Source organism: Paramisgurnus dabryanus, chromosome 2 (genome assembly GCF_030506205.2).
Source record: "Paramisgurnus dabryanus chromosome 2, PD_genome_1.1, whole genome shotgun sequence".
Lineage (NCBI taxonomy): Eukaryota > Metazoa > Chordata > Actinopteri > Cypriniformes > Cobitidae > Paramisgurnus > Paramisgurnus dabryanus.
The window spans coordinates 45,773,691-45,797,425 of record NC_133338.1 but is presented as its reverse complement, the minus strand read 5'-3'; the positions used below and the strand labels follow the sequence as shown (position 1 = coordinate 45,797,425).

The following is a 23,735-nucleotide window of genomic DNA, read 5'->3' as shown; positions in this document are numbered from 1 at the left end:
AGCACCTGTGTAGAACCATATGGAGGCCATATAGCACCACTATAGCACCACATATGGTTCTACATAGCACTATGTGGTTCTACACAGGTGCTTCACAGGTGCTTTACCGCTGCTTCACCGGTGTTAAATAGTTAAATGAGTAAGTATGGTGGCAGAAAATAAAACGTGGCAATTTTTAAGCGAAAATATGTCAACTATATTGTATGGCGGAAAAGCACTTAGTTTACAGCACTTCAACCTCAGGTGCAGTAATATTGATGGAAGTTTCAGCGAGAGGGGGAGTAGTCAGGAGTGATGATGTTACTGCGCGCAGAGGTCGAAGTGTTGCAAACTAAGTGCTCTTCCGTCATGCAATATAGTTTAAATTTGTATCCACTTAAAAAAATTGCAGTCTTTAAAAAAAACTCAACAGTCTTAAAATAGAAAAAACATAGATGTGTTTGTTGGCTTCTAAATTCATCCCTGTTTGGATCCTAAGGCATGAATGGGCAGTGTTGGGAAATTCACTTTCTACATGAACTAGTTCAGTTCACAGTTCACAAATTTTTAAATGAACTAATTCAGTTCATAGTTCATATTTCAAAATTTTGAACTAGTTCACAGTTCCAAAAATGAACTAATTTATAGTTCCCCCATATAATTTTTTTTTTAATTATTGCCATTATAGCCCATATAGAACCACAGACAGCAATTATTTTATCAGTTTTAACACTGAAGCTAAATGCGTCAGATTTCATCTTCATATCCAACTTTAAATCCTTATCCAACCAGGGTTTACATTTGACTGTCTTTTAAGTTTTGTATTTGATTCCACACACCTTGAAAGGCTAGCCGAGTGCTTCAAGGGGATTTTCCGGGCGAGAAGCGCTGCGAGGCATCGCGTGTAGGACAACTCGCACGTTAAATAGCGTGAGGTTAGTCAGAGTTTATCAAGATCCAGAATATGCGTTAGCAGCCTATGTTAATCCTTAACCGTTTAGGACAAATATGATGTTATTTAATGTTAAACTATGTGAGCAGCGTCCAGTGCGTCACCTCCATGCTGCTCTTTGTTTTGATGACGCATGCAGCCATGAAACGCTCGTGTTGCCAGATTGGGTGTTTTTTCCGCTACACATTAAGGCCTGTTTACTGTGTGTTTTAGTCGGGTTTTCGCCTGGAAGACTCTATAGAAATCTGGCACCCTATTGAAAGAGCATGCCGTTCACAAGCCCCAGAATGAACGAGTTCACAGTAACGTTCATCAGCCAGTAATACAGTACGTTCAGTTCACGTTCGCCCAAAATATGAACGAGTTCATGAACTTTCGTTCAGGCACAACACTGTGAATGGGGCTACGCTAAATGCTAACACATTCACGACACGCTGTGCAAAGATTGAGTGCACGCATTGAAAAAGAAAGGTATGTATTAATTCGTCTAAGTTGAGGTAAAACATAATAAAATATTGAAAAACTGTGGTGTTTTCCTTTAATAAAGCCAACCTTATTGTAAAGTGTTACCTGAAATGCTATTAGCATCTTAAAACTCTTGTGTGTGAAAGTCATTTTGTCAAATAGATGAACAGTTTGTTTAAACTTCAGGTTCATGCACTCTGGTTCTTTGGAGTAATGGCTTTTATTGTCATGCCGTGTGCTTGTGTTTGTATTGTGCCATTTTTGTGCTGTTTGTCTCCAGGGACTTCCTGGTCCACCCAGTCTGGCTGCATTACACAGCAATCAAATCCTGACTGTGAAGGTTTGTTGGCGCGGTCAAACGGCTCAGGCAGACTCTATGGACGGCACACACACTGAGATATATCAACAGAGCATTTGTCCCATTTGCCTATGGAGTGACAGACTTGGCCCAAACATAATTGTGTTTGATAAATTCAGTCCAACCAATCAAAACGTGCTTGCACTCATTATAACCCTAAGCAACCAACTTTCCCAGTTCCAGGGGTGTCATTATGCAGTGTGGTGACAGGAATGCATGAATTCACAGCAGGGCAACTGTTATTCCCCTAATAAACCAGTGATGTGTGATTAATTACAAACAAGATTCAGGTTTTCTAACCACCGAATAGTCTGGACAGTGTCTGTTTGGATTTTACAAATGGAAAAACTCAAGATGGTGAACAACATACAGTGGCAAGATTCAGACCAGATACCCTTGGTTCACCACAAATCCGCCTCCACCCTTGAATGTATGATTCTTTCACCACCTGCTTAAATGTTCAGAATTATATTCATATAATAAGCCGGTCTTTCTTTTGTGATATTTAAACCGGCAGTGACAGAATTATTTTGTTTCTCAATTACAAGTGGGACTCTTTAAATATCTCAATAAGAGACGTATAAATAAATCTAGAAATTTTCAGTGTGTGCAGTTTCTCGAGTCTGCCTCGGCTTGAAAGAATGAACTGTGACTGACAGTGCCTTTATTCAGTAGAAGTTGACATGTTTTTTTGGGTCGGCCCTTGCGGAGTCTCAGTGCCCATACGGTGGTAATTGCAGGGTTTGCTGCCATATGCAATTGAGACTTCCGTTGTTGCCACCAGGAGAACTGTCAGTTTTCACCGATGCATGAAGGCATTGCTGCGGGTCCTCCGACTCTTATTTATTCTAATCTAATGTTGTACCTTTTTATTTCCTTTTTCCTTTCTCCTTCCGGGACCTCATGCAACTCTCTCCTCTCCAACCTCTCTCACCTTTGATCTCCGACCTCTTTTGACCTCACACACCTGCTCAGATGGTCTTCCCTAAGATCAATCATGGCTTTCTTTCTGCTGATCAGCAACTCATTAAACGTCGACTCATTAAGGTAGTGCTTGTCCATGTTTCTTTTTCATTACTTCACCAGACTGGGCTTTTACTCTCCCGCCCATCATTTGTTCTCCAATCTTCAACCTTTAGATGTACTACTAAGAAATTAGTCATCAAATTAATCATTAATATAATTTTTTAAGATAAGATTTACAGTATACAGGCTCAAAAAAATTTTGGATGCTTAACTCATTCCTCGCCAGCCTTTTTTTTATTGCATGCCAGGATATTTTGTGATTTTCACAAAAGTTTCCCAAAATGCCTTCCATGAAAATTTTTTATCAAAACAAACAAACAAAATGGGTAAAAACATTTCATCCTATCTTTTTTCTCTGTTTATAAACTTCAAAAATAAAAAAATAGAAATTTCTTCAAAAATACAAAATGTTTATCAAAAATATAAAATAATTACATTTTTGTGAAGTAATTTTGTTAGATTAGATTCAGAACGATTATCAAAACATACACGCAGTGTAAAAAATTTTTTTTTATAAATTGTGGAAGAGCCACATATAGTGGATAATCACGGTATTACAGATTACCATAAAACTCATCAGGAACACGTTTTTTCAGGCAAATGTTTAATTGACGAGATAAATCGTCAATGCCGGGGAATGAGTTAAGCCACATGTACAATGTATAAATGTCACTGCATTTAAATCAGCATATTATTTATTTTATAAATATTGCACACTTTTCAACTCAAACACATCACAAAAAAGTGTTTTTAACTTGGAAACTATAAAAAAAAAAGGATACAAATGAATGTATATTTTGAAGTTTTTGGACACTTTATGGTTGTCAAACGTCCGTAGTTAATGTTTCTGAACACTATTCGAAAAATATTGTCACTGGGACGGTCCCCTTTAAAATGCCTTAATGTGTACCATTTAGGTACAGATGTGTCTACATACATTTGGTACCATTATGTACCTTTGAGGTACTAATGTGGACTTTTTGAAACCAATATGTACCTCACAGGTACTAATAAGAACTCTTTAGGTACAAAGGTGTAGATTTTGGAAAGGGTACCACCCCAGTGACAACTAGCGAGCATTTTCTCACCATTTTTTCTGATAGTGTACAGTACATTTACCTGGGTCCTGTATGTTAAAGTCATTAAAGTGAAGTAAAAAGTAAAGTATCAGCAAAAATGTGACCAGTCACGGAAAGTAGGGACACAAGTCGGTTCTGGGCATTTTGAGTTATTCACAGATTCTGAAAGTGCAGTTTCTAAGCTTTCCAAGGATGTGTAACACATGGAAATCTGATAAGATTTGGAGAAGTTGTGGCCTTTTGAATATAGGAACTCAGAAATACTCAAACCGAGAAAATTGAGACGAAAGGGACTCTTCTTTCCAGCTGGGGGAGACAATAGGGCTCATTTACATCTCATTTAGCTAAGCCATACCCCCTGTAAAACCCTTTTTGAGATGTTCTAGCATCATATGTAGTATTTTATGACCAAATGACAACACAAAAATAAACATGACTCTTTTTACCTTTGTGGGGATCACAAATCGAATCCAGTCTGTTTCAAATTATCCAATGACCATTTTTGTCCACAAATGCGTATAATCCGTGAAATATAGATTGTTTACATCAGATTTCGCATGAATGTCTGGTAATACAATATAATATACAATCTGAAGACTATTTAAAAATCGTAACATGTAAGGGTATATGAGCTTACACTCCGTTAAACACATGAACCCGCCTTCAAAGTTTGTATTTAAAATAGGGAAGTATAATAATAGATCATCCAAACAGCGCCGTCGAAAACGTGACATCCTTTAAAGATGTTACCAAACGCTCGCTCGTTCCTCCATCAGCCAATGACTTCATGGAAAATATTGATAGACAAAACATGTAGCCAATTATATAAAGAATACAACGATATCTGTGTAACTTCTGTGTGTTTGGACTCATGCTGCGCATGAGTCCAATGTGACCCGTCACGGAAACCAGGGACTCAAGTCGGCAGCACAAGTTTCGAGAAAATGAGAAACAAAGTTTTTTTTTCGAAATTTGTGATTTTCGTTTTATTGCAGAATCTGTTAGTTGAGATCACGAAGAAGCCTCTCCATGTTTGAGATAGCAGTTTTTGTATATTTAAAAGCGTACATTTTGCGGTTAAAATAGGCTTGTTTTTCCGGAGATTCTAGCGTGCAGCGGGGGGCGTCATTGTCTGTGTGTATATTTACATACTGTATAAGCTTGTGTTTTCGCCTCCGCCCCCAAAGGGAACAGCGTGACTACTAAATAAGGATAGTTCGCCCAAAAATGAAAATAATGTAATTAATGACTCACCCTTATGTCGTTCTAAACTCGGAAGACCTCCGTTCATCTTCGGAACACAGTTTAAGATGTTTTATCGTTAGATTTAGTCCGAGAGCTTTCCCCTTCATTGAAAATCTATGTATGGTTTCCATGTCCAGAAAGTTAATAAAAACATCATCAAAGTAGTCCATGTGACATCAGTGGGTCAGTAAGATTGTGTTGATGCATCGAAAATACAGTTTGGTCCAAAAATAGCAGAATTACGACTTTATTCAGCATTGTCTTCTCTTCCGGCTCGAGCGTGAAGTCACGTGACTGTAGTGACGCGCTGCCCTGTTCCTCAGACATGTTTGCTAAGTTTTTTTTTTTTTTTACTTATAGCGTCACCTCCCCAGACTGTAAAGCTCGGGCGCACAAAACAAAAGAAAAATAAAAGAAGCTGGGGCGGAACAAATAACAGTCAGCCGCATCGTACGTCAGCCGCGTCACTGACTTTATGCGGCGCTGCAGTCGGATGACGTCAAAGTACCGCGAGAGCTCTTCAAGAAATCTTACGGAGTAGTTTAATTTCGACTCGCTCTCGCGGTACTTTGACGTCATCTGTATGTCAGTTCTTGCAGCGCAGCATGAGTCCAAACACACAGAAGTTACACAGATATAGTTGCATTCTTCATATAATTGGCTACATGTTTTGTCTATCAATATTTTCCATGAAGTCATTGGCTGATGGAGGAACGAGCCAGCCATTGGTAACCTCTCTAAAGGATGTCACGTTTTCGACGGCGCTGTTTGGATGATCTATTATACTACTTCCCTATTATAAATACAAACTTTGAAGGCGGGTTCATGTGTTTAACGGAGTGTAAGCTCATATACCCTTACATGTTACGATTTAATAGTCTTCAGATTATATATTATATTGTATTACCAGACATTCATGCGGAATCTGATGTAAACAATCTATATTTCACGGATTATACGCATTTGTGGACAAATATGGTAATTGGATAATCTGAAACAGACTGGATTCGACTTGTGATCCCCACAAAGGTAAAAGAGTCATGTTTATTTTTGCGGGTTGTCATTTGGTCATAAAATACTACATATGATGCTAGAACATCTCAAAAAGGGTTTTACAGGGGGCATGGCTTAGCTAAATGAGATGTAAATGAGCCCTATTGTCTCCCCCAGCTGAAAAGAAGAGTCCCTTTCGTCTCGATTTTCTCGGTTTGAGTATTTCTGAGTTCCTATATTCAAATGGCCACAACTTCTCCAAATCTTATCAGATTTCCATGTGTTACACATCGTTGGAAAGCTTAGAAACTGCACTTTCAGAATCTGTGAATAACTCAAAATGCCCAGATCCGACTTGTGTCCCTACTTTCCGTGACTGGTCACAAATGCATAGAAAAATTAAGTGGTATTCATTCTGAGAGAGATCAATTTTGTTGCCTACAGTAATGCAATTAAATAAAATACATATCAACATTACTTATGAAAATAAGTTAAGCAATTTTGTTTTTCTAAGTTATAGCAACTCAAATCTAGTCAAAATTTTTAATATAAGGTTGTAATGGCTTTAACTAACTTTAACTTTTAATTTAGGGCAGCATTTTTTACAGTTTACATACTGTAAATATGGCTTAAATATTATTGTATACAGTATAGCTACTGTAAATATAGTGTTTAAAGGTTTGCACATGTTTAAAATCAAAGAAAATGCGGCTTAGAGGTTGTGTGGGCGTGACATTTTGCACATGAATAAACAGCACATAATTGAGCATGGGTTGTCTGTCAACAGAGAAAATTCAGAGAATAACTAAACTGGAAACCAAATGAAATATAAATCACAAATGTTATTGTTACGCTAAATACGGAGCGACAGTTTCTTCTGTTCCCCATCACAACCAGTGTGAGTGATTTGATGAATGAACTCTACGTGTTGATAAATATGATTCATGCTCTTTGCTTGAAATGTTGGCAGGGTAGGGACGAGTCTGGAAACAATTAAAAGCAATTACTGTAGGCAGCAAAATTGTGATGGGAAATTCTTAAGTACAACATTACAGTACATAAATATAAAACTTTACTACGAGATTTACAGTAGGATAGCCCTCCCTCACCATGTTCTTCCTCAATGATAGCTCTTCATCTTCATATTTACTTTCAATACTATGTGATATCTCTACCTTTACTGCATAAGACTTTTAATGTCTACTTCATTCATTTGTTTGTGATTATTTTAAAACTCTTTGACGTGTGCGATATTACTTCCATAGGGTGACCAAGGACAAGCGGGGCCCCCGGGACCTCCTGGGCCTCCGGGCCCCCCTGGCCCCCGGGGTCCCCCAGGGGACACAGGGAAAGATGGTCCTAGGGGAGTCCCAGGGCTTTCAGTAAGTATCTAATAATACAAGATTTCAATAGTGATTATGTAGGAACTCACATCATGAACCAATGTCTGCTCTTGAAAGACTTGTGCTTATAAAAATTAGTCTGTTCTCTATCAATTGATATCCATTACTAAAGGCAACCATTTCCATATGTGAAACGATATATATTGTATATGGACTCATGCTTTATATGTGCCTTGTTACCGAGAGATAAAAGCAGAAGACTCACTGATCATAAAAACTTTAACCAGACATTCAACTCTTCTATTGGGCCAAGACAAAAGTGTAGAAATATAAAACTTATAAAATTGTGATATAAAAATGTGCATGTTCTGTGTGTCTGATAGAAACAATGACTTATGGATTGTTTTTAAATAGATCGTAGAGGAATATATCTAAATGGTATACCAAGACTCATAAAGAATAGCTATTTTTTATTCGAAAACGATGTATCGGGTTCATTTAATGGAAATCATTAACCTATGCTTATCTTTTCCAGGGAGACCCTGGAAGTCCAGGCGAGACTGGTCCAATGGTAAGTGCCTTAATATATTATATCTATATGATTAAACATCCTCTTTTATAAAGTTACAGTTACTAAATACTTATTTAAAGTGATTTGGTTTGTTGCTGTAAGTTATTTGTGTCGTGAGTCAGAAGTGGCCTGCAGGATCGTTTTCATTTACATTTATTTCTAGCAGATCATGGATCATGGGTGTCTTTGAAAGGTTTTGATTATAATAATGAATGTAGTGCTAATTGATCACTAAAGGCCTCTTTCTTGACCCATTAAACCACTTTTATAACACAAACAGTGAATAAAGAGCTGCCACATCTGTTCAAGGAAATAAAAGGAGGACCATATGGTTCATGGAAAAAATTATGTGTTGTCACAGTTTCTGCACGCCATCATTCTGTGACTATTTTACGAGGTTTATGCTGTTCCTGAGTAATTATGTTCAGATCCTTTTTTTGTCACCCGTGTAAAGTCATTTTGGAAATGATTGTTATTACTCAGAAAAGCTGTCTCTCATTTTGAGCACTCCTACTAACTTAAGTTCTGTATTATAATACTGATTTATTAGAGCTGACATATTCACAGCCTCATTTCATGAAACCATATAAAAATTATTATTAATAATCTAAATCATTCTACTTAACGGTAATAAGACACTTTGTGTTTATTTAATTACTGCCCATTTTTAAGTATAAAGAATATGCCATTATTAAGTGTGGTTTAAGGTATTAAACTATAGTTTACATACTATCACAAATATAGAAAGTTGGTGTTTTTAAGATATTTTATTATTATATTAACTCTTTCCTCGCCATTGATAAGTTACAGGTATCTCGTCAATTAACTCTTTCACCGCCAGCATTTTTTTAAAAGTTGCCAGCCAGCGCCAGCGTTTTTCATGATTTTCACCAAAGTTTAATGCCTTCCAGAAAATGTTCTTCTTTAAATATATAAACATACAATATACCAAATGAAAGAACAGACCCTCTGCTTTCAAACAAAAACAAAAAACGTTTCATCCTACCTTCAATGGTTCTTTTGAAATCAGCTTTTGAATATGGGTAGGTTTCTGCAAAAACACCACATTTTGAGCAAAAAGCAGAGATAATTAAATTTTTGTGACGGACTTTTCATAGAGATCCCATTCAGAGCGATCTTTAAAACAGACACGGACATGCAGCCGCTTGCCATAGGGCAATACTTCCGGGTTTAAAAAGTTGCGGAAGGGCGCCACCTGGTGGATAATAGTATTGCAGAAAGACAGAAAATCTCGTCATTGGCGGGGAAGCGTTTTCTCTTAATTGACGAGATATCTCGTCAATGGCGGTGAAAGAGTTAAGAAAAACGCTTCCCTGACGAGTTTCCACGACAATCTATATTTCTGTAATTATCCACAAGGTGGTGCCCTTACCAAACTCATAAAACACTTAAGCATCCACTGATTCAGAAACAGTAAAATCTCTGTGTATGTTTTGATCATCATTCTGAGTCTGATCGCCAGGCCCAAAGGAATCTGCGCCTGCAGATTTCCACAGAAAACTAAGCGGAATTCCCCGGATTTAATGGCTGTCATTGACAAGCACACATACATACCCTATCGCGCACGTTTGTGAGCTGTCATTGACAAGTACACTGCGCATGCTGTTTGCTTTGACCATTTTATTGATAGAGAGCACGAACCATTTCATATTTGAGATCAAATTAAACTTATCGCTGAGTTAAGCAGATCTCACTTGACTCTGTCATCTATGTGACACACGACAGTCAGCACATGATCATTTCAAATCTGTTTACAAGATGCTCTTGTTATGTTTAATATAAAGTTTACATTGGGTTGTAAAAATTATGAAATTACCTTAATACATGCTAAATTCATAACGAGAACGTATTAACACAAGCTTTTTTAATTTTGATATAATATATAACACTATAAACATTAATATATATCATTTTGTATACAAACTATAATTGTTTCTTGACATGCGCATTATCTGTGTTGGTCCAGTTTAATTCAGAGGACTCATTGGTTTGGTGTATTCATTTTCACTGTAAGCCTTTAAAAAGTAATTATTTTAGTTGCAATTTTGTAATATTTACAGCTTAAATTCTCTAATTTATTTTTTAAAACATTTAAAATCTTTCCGCAAATTTTTCCAAAAACATTTCCACAGAAAATGCAAAAAAAGTCAGCAGATTCTGTCTGGCCCTGCTGATCGCTAAGAAAAGTCCTTTACAAAAATGCAATAATCTCAGCTTTTTGCTCAAATTTGGTATTTTTTTAAGAAACCTACCCACATTGGAAAGGTGATAAAAAGAGAACAAATAAAGAAAGGAAGAAACTTTTTTCTTTTCGTTTTTTGTTTGTTTGTTTGTTTTAAAGCAGAGGGTCTGTTCTTTCATTTGATATAATGTATGTTTATATATTTATAGAAGAACATTTTCTGGAAGGCTTTAAACTTTGATGAAAATCATAAAAATTGCTGGCGCTGACTGGCAACTTCAAAAAAAAAAATGTGGCAGGGAAAGAGTTAAAACAGGGCAAGCATTATTCCTAGCTGTTTAATGTGTATAATGTGGATAGGGCCTAGTTGTCACATTGGGAGTTAACAGCTGTATAAAGTTGACAGTTTAATCATGGGAGGGGGGGTGTTATATACATTTTTACTGTTATCATGTATGGTCAATTTTCTGAAACAAAAAGAAAAAAAAAGAAAAATTGCATTTTAATCCTTGAGCATCCTTGAGGACATTTTTGGCTTCAGTTTTGTTTTTTTGATAACTTTGCCTGCGTTAATGCTAACTGCATAAAATTTGCCACAGGTGTGTATTTTTATTGGAATTTTAATATTTCACCTTCATTTCCTTTAAAAAATCTATTTTCTACTAGGTACACAAAATACTTCCTCTCAGGACCTTTTGGACAAAAATGTCCCCATTGAAACCCATTAAAACTGCAATTTTTAATCCCAGTGCCATTCAACTATAAAACGATGCAAACTTTATGAACAGGCTTTCATTCTGTTGGCAAGGCTTCAAAATTTAAATTTTTACTATTTTTTACCAGATGGTACCATTTTTTTAGGTTTGGCATATAAAGCAAATTCATAAAAAACAACAGTGGCATTGTGTAAACAAACCAGCATTTGAAGGGTTAAAATTCTGAAATTAATGAATGTTTGGTCATTGTGATTAGAGCTGATGGTGAAAGTGAAAGTGGAAAAAAATATAAATCTATAATATTTTTATGACACTTTTTGGACATGGACATTTTTGTCCCCGATGAACCTATGTGTAACTTTTTTTAATTGATGCACAAGGGTTAATGTTCTTGCTTAAGAACTAAATTGTAAAAAAATCTATGATTCTCACATACAGTATACAAAAATCCACATTTTACAAAGGCATGCAGGGCATGTGGTGCTAGTTAGAAGAATTAAACTTTTGTGCATGGATGGGAGAAGAGGAAATATTTGCGGGAATCTATTTCGAATCATCAGTGCCATAAGATCTCTGGGGAAAATGATGAGAATCTCCTTTCCAGAGGTTTGCAGTCTTGCACAAAGTTTGCATTTATAGGGGAAGGTAAACGGTTTGAATTTGATGCAAAGGCTAAGTGTGGAGCACCAGTTTGAGCTGTGGTTACTCATAAGGTGTCATTTTAAGGAGCATACTGTACATATGAAATGTTTTATATAAACATCATCCAGCTTTATTGGACTTTTCAGAAGTATCTTATTTGATGAAGTATTATGACTGTAGATGTGCCTATAGACATTTGAGGATGTAATAAAAACAATATCTAAGATGCTTGAGAAATAAATTTGTAAAATAAATGGCTTGCAGCTTCATATATATCGACCTTGATGTCAATATTTCATTTTGCGGCTGACTAGTCATAGACATATTTATACTGGATGATTTGTCAGCATTGATGCTGCTTTAATTATCTTTCAAAATATCTCTACAATCGAAGGATGAGTATGAAATGCACTAAAATACAGTCAAATATCATCTCTAATATAAGTTTAGTTCATCACTATGTTTAAAAGCAGCAAAAGCATATATTTTCTGGAAAATCTTGTTACGACGATGACATTTTACATGCACGCTATAAAAACAAACTTTTTTTAGTCTTTGCATTTTTGTATGGCTTGTTATCCTTACTTTTCTAAGTGGCTTTAGACAAAAACATCTGCTAAATGTAAATGTAATGTGTATACTCTTTAAAAGAAAATGCTGGGCTGTTTAAATTCATGGTTGGGTAAAATATGGACATTTTCTAGATTAATTTATACCAACTTTGTTTGGCTTTTGTTGTTTTAAGCCAAGGTTGGGTAAAAAATGGACAGCTTACCTCCACACACAAAATTTCAGTCCTCAGCATAATGAGGTTTAATATAAGATCCATTACTCAATGATTCATTAGTGTGTTTGTAGAGAGGTATAGCTTTACAAAGTTTAAAAGAGGGACTGACTCTTCCCGTCTAAATGGGTTTTTTGGCCAGTTTAAGCTACAAATACCACCAGATTTTTTGCCGTGGTCAGTGGCTTCATGAGGCTCCCCGATGCTTGCAGGCCTCAGGCCTCGTGCTGGGGCGTGAGCACAAGAGCTTTTGGAGCCTGCTCTGTGCCAAACGCACATCCAGCCAAGCCAGATGAGCATGTGTATTTGGCGCAATGTGTGCGCTATGACATGATATTGTGAAGGCATAGTGCCCTGTCACATCTCGGGGCCAAGCCTTGTATTTCATCTACTGTGTGTGCCTCTGTTCCACCTTTGTCACCTGGCCAGACATCTGCTGCCACCACACAGGCCTGGGTTTCAAAGTGTTCATCGTGTTTCCAACCCGACGTGATGCATAACAATGTGATCTATCTGGTGTGGGAAAGCTCTGTGATAATGCAGATAGAGATTTGCATAAGACTGGCTTCTCTGCCCGACCAGTTTGTTTGGTCGATGAACTGAGCAGACTTTCTTTTTGGACTTGAGTATTGTGATACGCTCCAAAAGCTTGCCTCGTTGTGTGCCCAGCTTCATATATTGAGAAATTACAGTGTGATGGTTGCCACGGAAAACACATTTTGAATGTTATCATGAGGAGTTTTCTTTATCCAGGCCTCATTAAATATATATTATCATATTAGTTTTTCAGCAGAAAAAGCACAACACCATCTTTCAGGATTCCTTCTTCATCCAGGATCTACAATAGGGTGGATGCATGTTGGGTGCATGTTTTAACTTTTGTTTGTCTTTTTTTGTTTGTAGGGACCTGAAGGCCCTCCGGGATTGAAGGTATGATTTATGTTATTTTCTATTACCCAGCTTTGCTTAAAAAATGATTAACACGTTTGCTATAGTCTAGTTTACAGTTTTTATCTCTGACAGACTGTTTCATAAAAGCATTAACCTTTCAGCCTGATCTCACTGTTAATAGGTAGCATTAATAAATACTTTCAAAAACACAAAACTTACTTTTTTGTATGTTTAAATAGATGCTGAAGCGTACAATGTAAATGTATTTGCAACATTTAATCGTAGCATTATTAACTTTTAACAGCTACAAAACGTAAAACATTTACAAATCTTTTATACATAAAGATTGCTGTAAAATTTCCCTTTAACAGTTTTATTGTTAATTTGTAAACCAAAAGGTGCTGGAACACCAAACGCATATTAGAGTAGAGGGGTGACAAGGCAGGTGCAGGTCCTGGAATGCACAAAAAGCGGTGCTGAAAACAGCATACTTTGTGCTCAAATACCCCCTGTACTACATTAATCTTTACAATACAAAATCCCAAATACTGCATTCCACTTTTGACCTGTCACCGTATGTCCCAACCTCCTCATTCTCCCCCCAAATCTGAACTGCAAACCAGGCCCACCCTACCTTGCTGTTGATCCTGGCTGGCTGGTGCCATGGTGCGGGTAGTTTTTAAGTTTTAGCTGTTAGACTAATTTTGTCAGTGGAGACTCGTATATGACGTAATTATGCAGCCCTTTGGACGTCCAAATCCCACTTAAGAAAAATATAAAGAATAAATTACATAAAATGTCCTTAACAAATGTGTATAATATATATTGATTTTTTAATATATGTAGTATATTGTGTGTGTTTTTTTTCAAAACCCGAGAGGTCCCGAATACTGTTCCGGCCTAATATTAACGTCGATGAAAAAACGATTGCAAAATTACTGCGTTTCCATTAACTGATGTTATGCGACTAAAACTAAATCCTTACTCTCGCGATGAGTCATTTCAAAAATCATGGTGAAGATGCAGGTTAAGTATTTCACAGCCACCACACTTGCCTTTTTTTTAATCGAAAGAGATGCAGCCATGCAGGGGTTTTATCCAAGCATTAATGGCAAGAAAAGCCACTTATACTTGGGACTGGGAGTGGTGCATATGAGGTGTTTTTGCGAGGTTATAAAATACGCAATTTTAAAGAATGATCATGTTACTTTGATGCACATTAGGTGACCTGTAAATGTAAAAAAATCAATTGTTTCCATTGCAGTTTTATTTCTTTTTCGATTGGCCTGGAAAAACCTTTTGCATTATATGAGAGTTTTTGCAAAATTGTTGTGTATTGTCAATTTCAATTTGTGCATTTTGAAGGTTAATGGAAATGTAACTAATTTATTACTAAATATTTTGCAGACCACCGAAATACCAATACTACAATATTGTGCGCTATTACTATATTGCCCTTGAATAACTGGACAGTCAGTTTACAAGACCAAAACCAGATCATTCGAACAAAGCCTCAGAATCCCACAGGGCTTGTACGGTATGGATAGCAGATGTACTTTGCCTTGCCATCAGGTACAGTAGCTGCCAGTGTTTTCTAAAGTAACTTCATTAGAAACTTTTTGTTTGAGCTGTCAAAGAGCCTCCTCCTCATGACACCGGGTCCAATGACACGCTGCTGTATTATTGACTCATAAATCATGTTGGGTTGACCCACATCCTCAGAACCCAGCGTAAATAGTTTCACATGCGTGACCTTCGTACAGTAGATTTAAGCTTGTCAAAATCACTCCAAGCGGTTTTCTTTGGCAGATTTTTTGACAGAATATTTTGGATGATATTTGTAAAGAAATTAAAAGAAGATTTCGCTGTTTTCCAAGTCCAGCTGCGTAATAATTGAATGAAAAGCTCTTAATGGACACAGCGCTCAGGTTCATTAATCACATGAAAACTCGGTTGGTGGGAATTTTAGGTTTATTAGACGAAAGCACCACACTGCTGCTCTTCAGCGACACGTGTGACATAAAGTATAAAGTGGATGCTAAGTAATTAGGTAAACGTCTATGTCTAGACGTGCACACTGAGAGTTTAAAAACACGACAGGGTTTTATGTCTGCATTTATGTAGTGCTGAATAATCGTCTTTGTCTGACTTTAGCACACACATCTTATATGGAACCTGCCTGCTCTTTGCCGGTTAGACCGAATCATTGTTTATTCGGGCACTGCTGACAGTTTTGGCAGAATAGCCATCAGCAAACCACTTCACACTGTCTTATAATGCTTAGAAATGGAAAGAGGTTTCACACTCTGATGAAGATTTGTTCCTGTGCAGCATTACAATTTCTCGTGCCAGATAGTTTGGAAGATCAGTGTTCAAAGGATGACTAAATTAAAAGCAAAAATGTTGTCAATGTAACTGCATGTTTAAGAGATATGATATTAACTTAGCTGATATAGTACTGACTAAGAGATACATCAAAGTTTTTATATCCTGTTGTAGAGTGTGTACAGCTTCACAAATGTATTGGCAATAGTAAAGTATTCTGTCTCTCTCTCTCTCTCTCTCTCTCTCTCTCTCTCTCTCTCTCTCTCTCTCTCTCTCTCTCTCTCTCTCTCTCTCTCTCTCTCTCTCTTTTACAGTTTTTAAATCTCCTTTTAAATCTGCTTTAAAACAATGCAGTGCATTGTGAAAGCAATAAATGAATCAAACTGGCCTGAATTACCAACAAAGTATATTAATCAAATATATAAAAGATCATTAATGTAATTGGCTATTTTCCCATAGTAACTACATAGTAATTACTTCTTAAAAGGCAAGTTTAATTAATTTCACTTGAAATTATACGAGCAATTCCAACTTTATGAATGTGACATTTGCAGTCAAAACTTGAAATATAATTTAATATATTAAACCATCTGTTTATATTTTCCTAAACCTCTGCATAACAGTTCAGACATCAGAAAAATCTCTGTCTATTTACAAGTTTTCTATTTTAGATGAGGGAAACTTACATGTATTATAAATGTGACAAAAAGGACAGTTTTAGGAGACAAGTTTTTGGGAGACAACATACTTTGTAGGAATTCTGTAAATTAAAGCAACACTATGTAGTTTTTTTTACCTTTAAATAATGTCTCTAAAATTATTTCAGTGATAGAACAACTTTTAACTGGACAAATTGTACTGTTGCTGCAACCTGAGCAGCCTCCTAGCTGCTACAAACACACTCTGAAAGTGGCGGTGGAGGGTAGAGCACACAGCCCCGCCCCTCCCTCTGCCTGCATAAGAGTGACTGATACCAGGCACTGTTGCGTTTTTCAACCACATGGGGGAGCTGTAAGTCATTTTTACATGGAAACTACATAGTGTTGCTTTAAAAGGCACAAACTAGAAGCAATAAAACACAACAAATAAAGAAAGGATGGCTCTTCAAAGAACATTTGTGACGCGTGCTGGCAAAATTTTTCAAAATTAAGTTATTTATATTTTTGAAAAAAATGAGTCACAGTGTTTGAAGTTGATAAGGTCAACAAAGTACATTTTGAGAACTTTTTTGAGTTTTTTAAAGTGTTTAAAAGCAAAATTACTGCATCCATACCTTAAAATCACCAGTAAAACTAATTGATTTAGCACACACAAAGTCAAAAACAATATCTATAGGAAAAATATATTATGTTACCCTTTTTCTTTGTTATTGTTTGATTGACATTGAGACAGGCAGCTTTAATATGTACTGTGTAAGGGGAAAAATAAAATGTATATCCATCCGTTTGACCCAACCGCGGAATCCAAACGGCATGGTGAAGGATTCTAGCTGTTCGGTCTTTTCCGGTGCTTGCAGATGACTTTTGAACATTACGCAACTTCATATCCGACTCCAAAGATATAAACAGTGTTGTACGTAATTCTGAATCAAATTGATGTAAATGTGGAATTTGGATAAACGTTTGATCATTCTATTTGACTCAAATGAATATTGAACTCATTCATTCGATTACCCATGTCGTATCGGTCCACATCGCCCGTTATGCAGATTCCGAACACATATTTGACCGTACCAGAAGTTATGACTAACACAATTTAACAATGCCGCTCCCGCGATCTCTTGCTAAAAGTCCCCATATAGCCCCATGCAATCGTTTGTATACAACTTAGTACAAAACCCACACTATAACCAAAGGTTGGGGCTTAGTACCATATAGTCGCATATAGTTAAATCATATTACTATATACAACTTAATTACAGCAGAAATAATAACCAGCGGTTATGACTTATCACTCCGATAGCCCACATACAAATACGATTACCCAACAACTTAGTGAAAGTTAAATAATTAATCTACCATGCAATAACTAGAGGTTCATGAATAAAGCAATTTTAACAATACCGCTTCATGTGTACGGACTCTGGTTAAAAAGTAGTTGTTTTTGTATGCACATTTATAAGGAAAAAAAGCAGTACGGATGTGAAATTTCTCCGTTATAGACGTGACAATTCTAAAATGTGCACTTACATAACTATGGGGAGAAAATGCTTTAAAAACTTTAACAAAGACTTTGCAAAGTTATTTAAACCACCAACTATTGACATCTACAATATCATCATGGCAAGTGCTTTTCTTGATCATGTATTTAGATATTGATCATGTATGCAGTTTTAAAAGTTGCTACAAGATGCCACAAAAAGTTCTTTGTAGTTATAAAACGTTCTTGAGATCTAGGTAAGAAAAGGTATGAAAAGAAATGACTTTTTTAAGAACCTTTGACTGAATATTTTTTATGGGGGTGACCGAAAACCATTTTTCTATGGCATTGCTGTGAAGGACCTTTTGCATCAACCAAAAGTTTGGCTCCAGAGATGTTGTTCTTCCTGATAATCTTATCTTTTCACTTACAGGGTGCCATTGGTCCACCAGGTATTGATGGAATGAAGGTAAGATAACATATCCTTAGTGTCTTACATTATTTAAATGTGCAATAAATATCTTATTTTGCCTTTAGCTACCTATAAGCTTAATGAAAATCCCGGATTCAGCTGGCAGGGGAAGTAATTGTTCTGTCTAGTTTATTATCTAAAACAGCAGCGCAAAGCCAAATGCATCATTTACAGGAGGCATTACACTAGTATTGTCACTGTTATAGAGAAACATTGAGGCATATTTTGGCTCTGTTTAGCAAAAGTCATCAGTCAATATAAGTCATGTTCCTTGCTTTATAGTGTGCATTTGAAATACTTTATTGCATATACATTTATCCTTAAAGAGCACCTATTGTCAGATTCGCATTTTTAAATTTCCTTTGGTGTGTAAGTGTGTATTAGCACGTTACCGATATGCAAAAGGTACAAACCCCAAAGTAAACAATGACGTGAGTTATCGTCTCCAATGAAGATCTCTTTTTTTGGACTACAACAAACACACGGATTGTAGGTAACTGTTTACTTCCTGGGATTGGTGACGTAGACAAGACCGACATTATCATAATTCTTCTCGCTTCAGACTCACAGCCTGTAAGTTAACTCCTGTTAGCAACCAAATCTTTCAAACATGGTAAGGAGCGTCACATTTCTAGCTGACGTAAGAGGTATTCCAGCAAAAACAGCGTACCGATTAGGTGGCCAATCAGGGACACAGAGCTTTTCAAATCTGTGCGTTTCAGGAAGAGAGTAAAATATGGAGCTACAAAAATGTACGGTATGTGGAAAAAAAATGTTTTTAACCATAACCCACGCAAACATTATGTATTATACCAGATACACAAAATAACGTTGTTTTTTTAGCAATGAAATAGGTGCTCTTTAAAACATAGCCAGTGATGAAAACTGCATGTGAGGACAAAAAACTTTTGCAATAAGGAAAATTTTATGCTGTAAAAATATTTCTGTACTATTTGTCTAATAGAGTGAGGAAAACTGATGCCTAACAGCTTTGCAATCTTCACAAGCATTTGGAAATGTATTAAAACTGAAGCGGGGCATTAATGGGAAACAGGGAAAGACCATTTTCTGGTGGAAGCAATATTCACTTTTGAAACAACAAAGGGCTCAGAGTTCTGAACTGTTGGATGCCAGGTCATGAAATGGATCTCAGATGCTGTGCACGTCAAACAAGGGTTTTGATAACAATGGATCTTATTAGCACTCCAAAAACTTTAGTTTTTTTCCTACATGAGTTCCTCTGAGCACTTGCAGATCTACAATGAATTTTAAATACTATTGAAATTTTTGAGGAAACAGCCCTTAATTTCAAAACGATATTTGCACTCGTTTTTATGAGGTTACTTGGGTTTACAGTGCTTTGGGGAGCTCTTTTTTAAGGAATTATAGAATGGAGACATTGTGTAAATAACAAAAATATTCACATCGTGTTTAGGAACTCAAGTAGCTTAATCAGCATCAGGGCCTGTAAAATACTTTATGGTTTATGTAAACTAAAAATAAGTATCATCTCTGTTGAAAAGAAAAAAAAACCTTGCAAATTACACCTGAGACCATTTTCACACCAATTAAAAATAGCAACGGTTGATTTAATCAGCATGTACAATCCATGGCTAATGCTTTGTATCCTAGTTAGGTCCACTTAATAGGTCACTTTGTGTGTTTTGTTATTTGTAGGGAGATATGGGTATTCCAGGATTAGATGGAATCCCTGGCGTCAAGGTTTGTGTGCAGGATTTTATTACATGACCAGATCCATTTCATATTGTATGGAAATATCCATTCCATTGGAAGTTTCATAGAGATCCATGAGAGGTGCATCTTGATGTCAAATATTTTGACCATATTCAGTCCTTTTGTCAACCATTGTTATTTGATCTTGAGTGAGACACATGGGAACATGTTCATAAATCCAGATATCATGTGTGTTTTCCATGCGTATTCGGCTTAGAGCTTGTCCAGGAAAGGGCATTACTCTAGAGGTCATGTGCAATGAGTGCCTGTAACATGAGCTTCATATCTTAACTGAATGTGAATTTAACCCCAGAAGTAATCTGATTTAGCCGGACACTTTAATACACCATGATCCTGGAGTTTCTAACCTTTGTATGTTTAACACCCTGTGATTTCTTTTCCAACAGGGTGACATAGGTGAACGGGGTGAAAAGGTAAAATTCACACTCACATGTAGTCAATAATTTCTACTTAATAACCTTGGTGTTTTGTTTTATATAGTAAAATATAAAGCCTATATTGTTATATTTTCAGTACAAAGGAGCAATTTTCTATTAAAGTGCAGTAACTTCCTAAGACATACGTGGACATCACATTTTCTTGTTGTTTTGCACCATAATACTTAATTCTGTGTAACTGAAACTGTTGTACACAAACATGGACAAATACACTGCCTCATGTTCTATGAAAAATATTTGGTTATTATATTTATTGGTTCTTCCTAACCCTGAAATAACTGGTAGAAATCTGAAAAAAAGACAAAACTAAATCTCGCGTCTTAAGAGATTAAGGTGAATATTTAAACTGTCCTAAAATACAAACATTTAAAGGGGTAGGATCTATAATTGTCTTATTTTGACTCTATTTTTGTCATTATTTGGACATGCCCTAAGTGCATCAGTGCCATGAGCTTCAAACCGTGTGCATAGATCAGTAAAATAGGGCCCTTTAGGTCCAAAGCTGTACTTTTTAAAAGGGTACTGTACCGCCCCATTGACAGACGTGAACTATTTTTGACCATGTAGGATATCTGTATCTGTCTAACATCAACGTAATATTACAACTAGGGATGCAGCGAATCCAGATTTTTTGGGTTCGACCGAATACCGAATCCACTGTTTAAGATTCGGCCGAAACCGAATCCTACTCGCATCCTTATTCCATTAACACAGTAAAACACATTAGTGAAGTAAACAACGTCCACAGCAGTGTATTTTTCATTTTACTTGATTTTAACTGTAAAAAAAAAGGATATTTTATACCAGGATGACAAGTGGGAAAAACTATTTTGACAATTACCATAAGCCTATGCATAATGAAAGCGATGCGGTTTGATGCGCTAGTTTTTTCCAGGTGCGTCCACGAAATGTGAACCGCCCCTAAGGCTCACCGAAAAAAATTCTTATCTCCACATCAGCACCCGATGTGTGTAATCAACGGCCACGTGATGTCGACCAAGCCTAGGGTTCGGTGGAAAAAAAATCTAAGATTCGGCCGAGCCCGAACCCCGTCAAAAAGCCCAGTATTTGGCCGAATCCGAATCCTGGATTCGGTGCATCCCTAATTACAACCAAATCCTGCAGTACTGAAGTCAGTTACATTTTAATAAGTTGATAAGGAGAAGAAAAGTCCATCTTAGTGAACACGCATACTGTATTGTAGATTGAAAGGTCACTTAAACTCCTTCCACTGACTCTCTGGTAGATTGTATAGAATGATAATCATGTGACTTTTCTTGTTGACTTTAACTCTTTCCCCACCATTGACGAGGTATGAAAAAAAATTGTTCCTGATGAGTTTTTATAGTAATCTGTAATACAGTGATTATCCACTAGATGGCCAGTTAAGGCTCTTACCCAATTTATAAAAAAATTGAAGCAAAAAATTATTTATTAATTTTACACTCCGTGTATGTTTTGATAATCGTTCTGAATCTGATCTCTAACAAAATCCCTTCACAAAAATGCAATTATTTCAGCTTTTTGCAAAAAAAAAATTTTGGAGAAAAATACCCATATTTAAGAGTTTATAAGCCGAGAAAAATATAGATAGGATGTTTTTTAAATGTTTGTTTGAAAGCAGATGGTCTATTTTTTCATTTAATATATTTGTATGTTTATATATTTTTATATATTTTTTTAGAAAATTTTCCTGGAAAGCATTTTGTGAAACTTTTGTAAAATCACACAAAAAAATGGCTGGCGGGGAATGAGTTAATTTAACTCATAATCCAAATATTTTGTGATAATTCTCAAAATGAAATCTGAATCAACATCTTTTTCTAGGAAGTTGAATGCAGACCAGGATAGATGGCTCTTTTGTAAATATGGAAAAAGCACTTTAACCCTTTCTTAACTTAGTGGTTAAATGTGAGTAAAATAGCATAATAAAGACATAAAATGTAACTTTAAATTAGCATGTGATGTTTTTTTCCATTTATGCACTGTCATGTGTCTCTCTCACAAAGTTATTTTCCCTATAACTTTTAAAGCTAGTTGAATGTACATGGAATATCTGAAGAAAGTCTTAGAAGGGTTTATTTGCTTGTCAAAGGCTCTTTATCCAACTTACAGTCCATTAATCGTGAAAACAGTATCTCTGGAGCTGCTCAAGAAAACAATGTTGATAGAGTAAAGCTGTGATCTGTTACTCTTTAGTTCTTGGATCTCGCCTACCAGGGATCACACTCGAAGCTGTTGGCAGACATATCCGTAACCACAGGCTAACATCACCCATTCTTTCAGAAATGTGCTCGTTTAGAGCAAATTTAAACTATTTCATCCTATTGAGTCAAAAACCCTCATAGTTTCAAACAGGTCAAACATAATTTATCTGATTTCATTCAATGCTAGATCTGCATTGCATCCAGACATTCTTGCCGAGCTTAAAATGTCTCTCGAGCATAGACAGGACAAAGAGCCACTAACACCATCTGCAGAAATAGACATTTAATTTGTTGCTCGACCTGACGGCCACCGTTGCCTTTTAGCTTTTTTTCCTGCATCTCTACAAAATGTACAGCAAGTTACTAATCCAATCTTTATAATCTTATCTAGCTAAAGCCTTAACTCTTTCACCGCCAGCGTTTTAAAAAAAGTTGCCAGCCAGCGCCAGCGTTTTTCATGATTTTCACCAAAGTTTAATGCCTTCCAGAAAATGTTGATCTTTAAATATATAAACATACAATATACCAAATGAAAGAACAGACCCTTTGCTTTCAAACAAAAAAAAAAACGTTTCATCCTACCTTCAGTGGTTCTTTTGCAATCAGCTTTTGAATATGGGTAGGTTTTTGCAAAAACACCATATTTTGAGCAAAAAGCAGAGATAATTCCATTTTTGTGACGGACTTTTCATAGAGTTCCCATTCAGAGCGATCTTTAAAACAGACACAGACATGCAGCCGCTTGCCATAGGGCAATACTTCCGGGTTTAAAAAGTTGCGGATGGGCGCCACCTGGTGGATAATAGCGGTATTGCGAAAAGACGGAAAATCTCGTCATTGGCGGGGAAGCGTTTTCTCTTAATTGACGAGATATCTCGTCAATGGTGGTGAAAGAGTTAAGGGCTTTTGACATAATGACGCAGCAGTGTATATAAATAGTTCTTATTACACGGCTCATTGGAATGCTGGATTCTGATTGGTCTGTTGTTATTCCTAGATAACAAACGCTCAAAACTAATAACACACGGTAACCCGGATGCTGAAAATCATTTTGATAGGTACAGTTTAGTATTAAAGGTGCAGTGTGTAATTTTTAGAAAGATCTCTTGACAGAAATGCATACAAAACTATATTAGCAGGGGTGTATAAAGAC

At 36.3% G+C, this 23,735-nt stretch overlaps 1 protein-coding gene across 1 annotated transcript in view; it reads left to right on the top strand.

Annotated features, from left to right (window-relative positions):
• LOC135778574 (uncharacterized) overlaps positions 1–23,735 on the top strand; it is a 207,558-nt gene that overhangs the window by 134,146 nt on the left and 49,677 nt on the right. The window contains exons 7-14 of the mRNA XM_073812961.1: positions 1,677–1,736; positions 2,730–2,801; positions 7,363–7,479; positions 7,976–8,011; positions 13,260–13,286; positions 18,145–18,180; positions 19,861–19,905; positions 20,325–20,351. Of these exons, the coding sequence (XP_073669062.1) occupies positions 1,677–1,736; positions 2,730–2,801; positions 7,363–7,479; positions 7,976–8,011; positions 13,260–13,286; positions 18,145–18,180; positions 19,861–19,905; positions 20,325–20,351 (420 nt within the window). The remainder of the gene's footprint in view (positions 1–1,676; positions 1,737–2,729; positions 2,802–7,362; positions 7,480–7,975; positions 8,012–13,259; positions 13,287–18,144; positions 18,181–19,860; positions 19,906–20,324; positions 20,352–23,735) is intronic.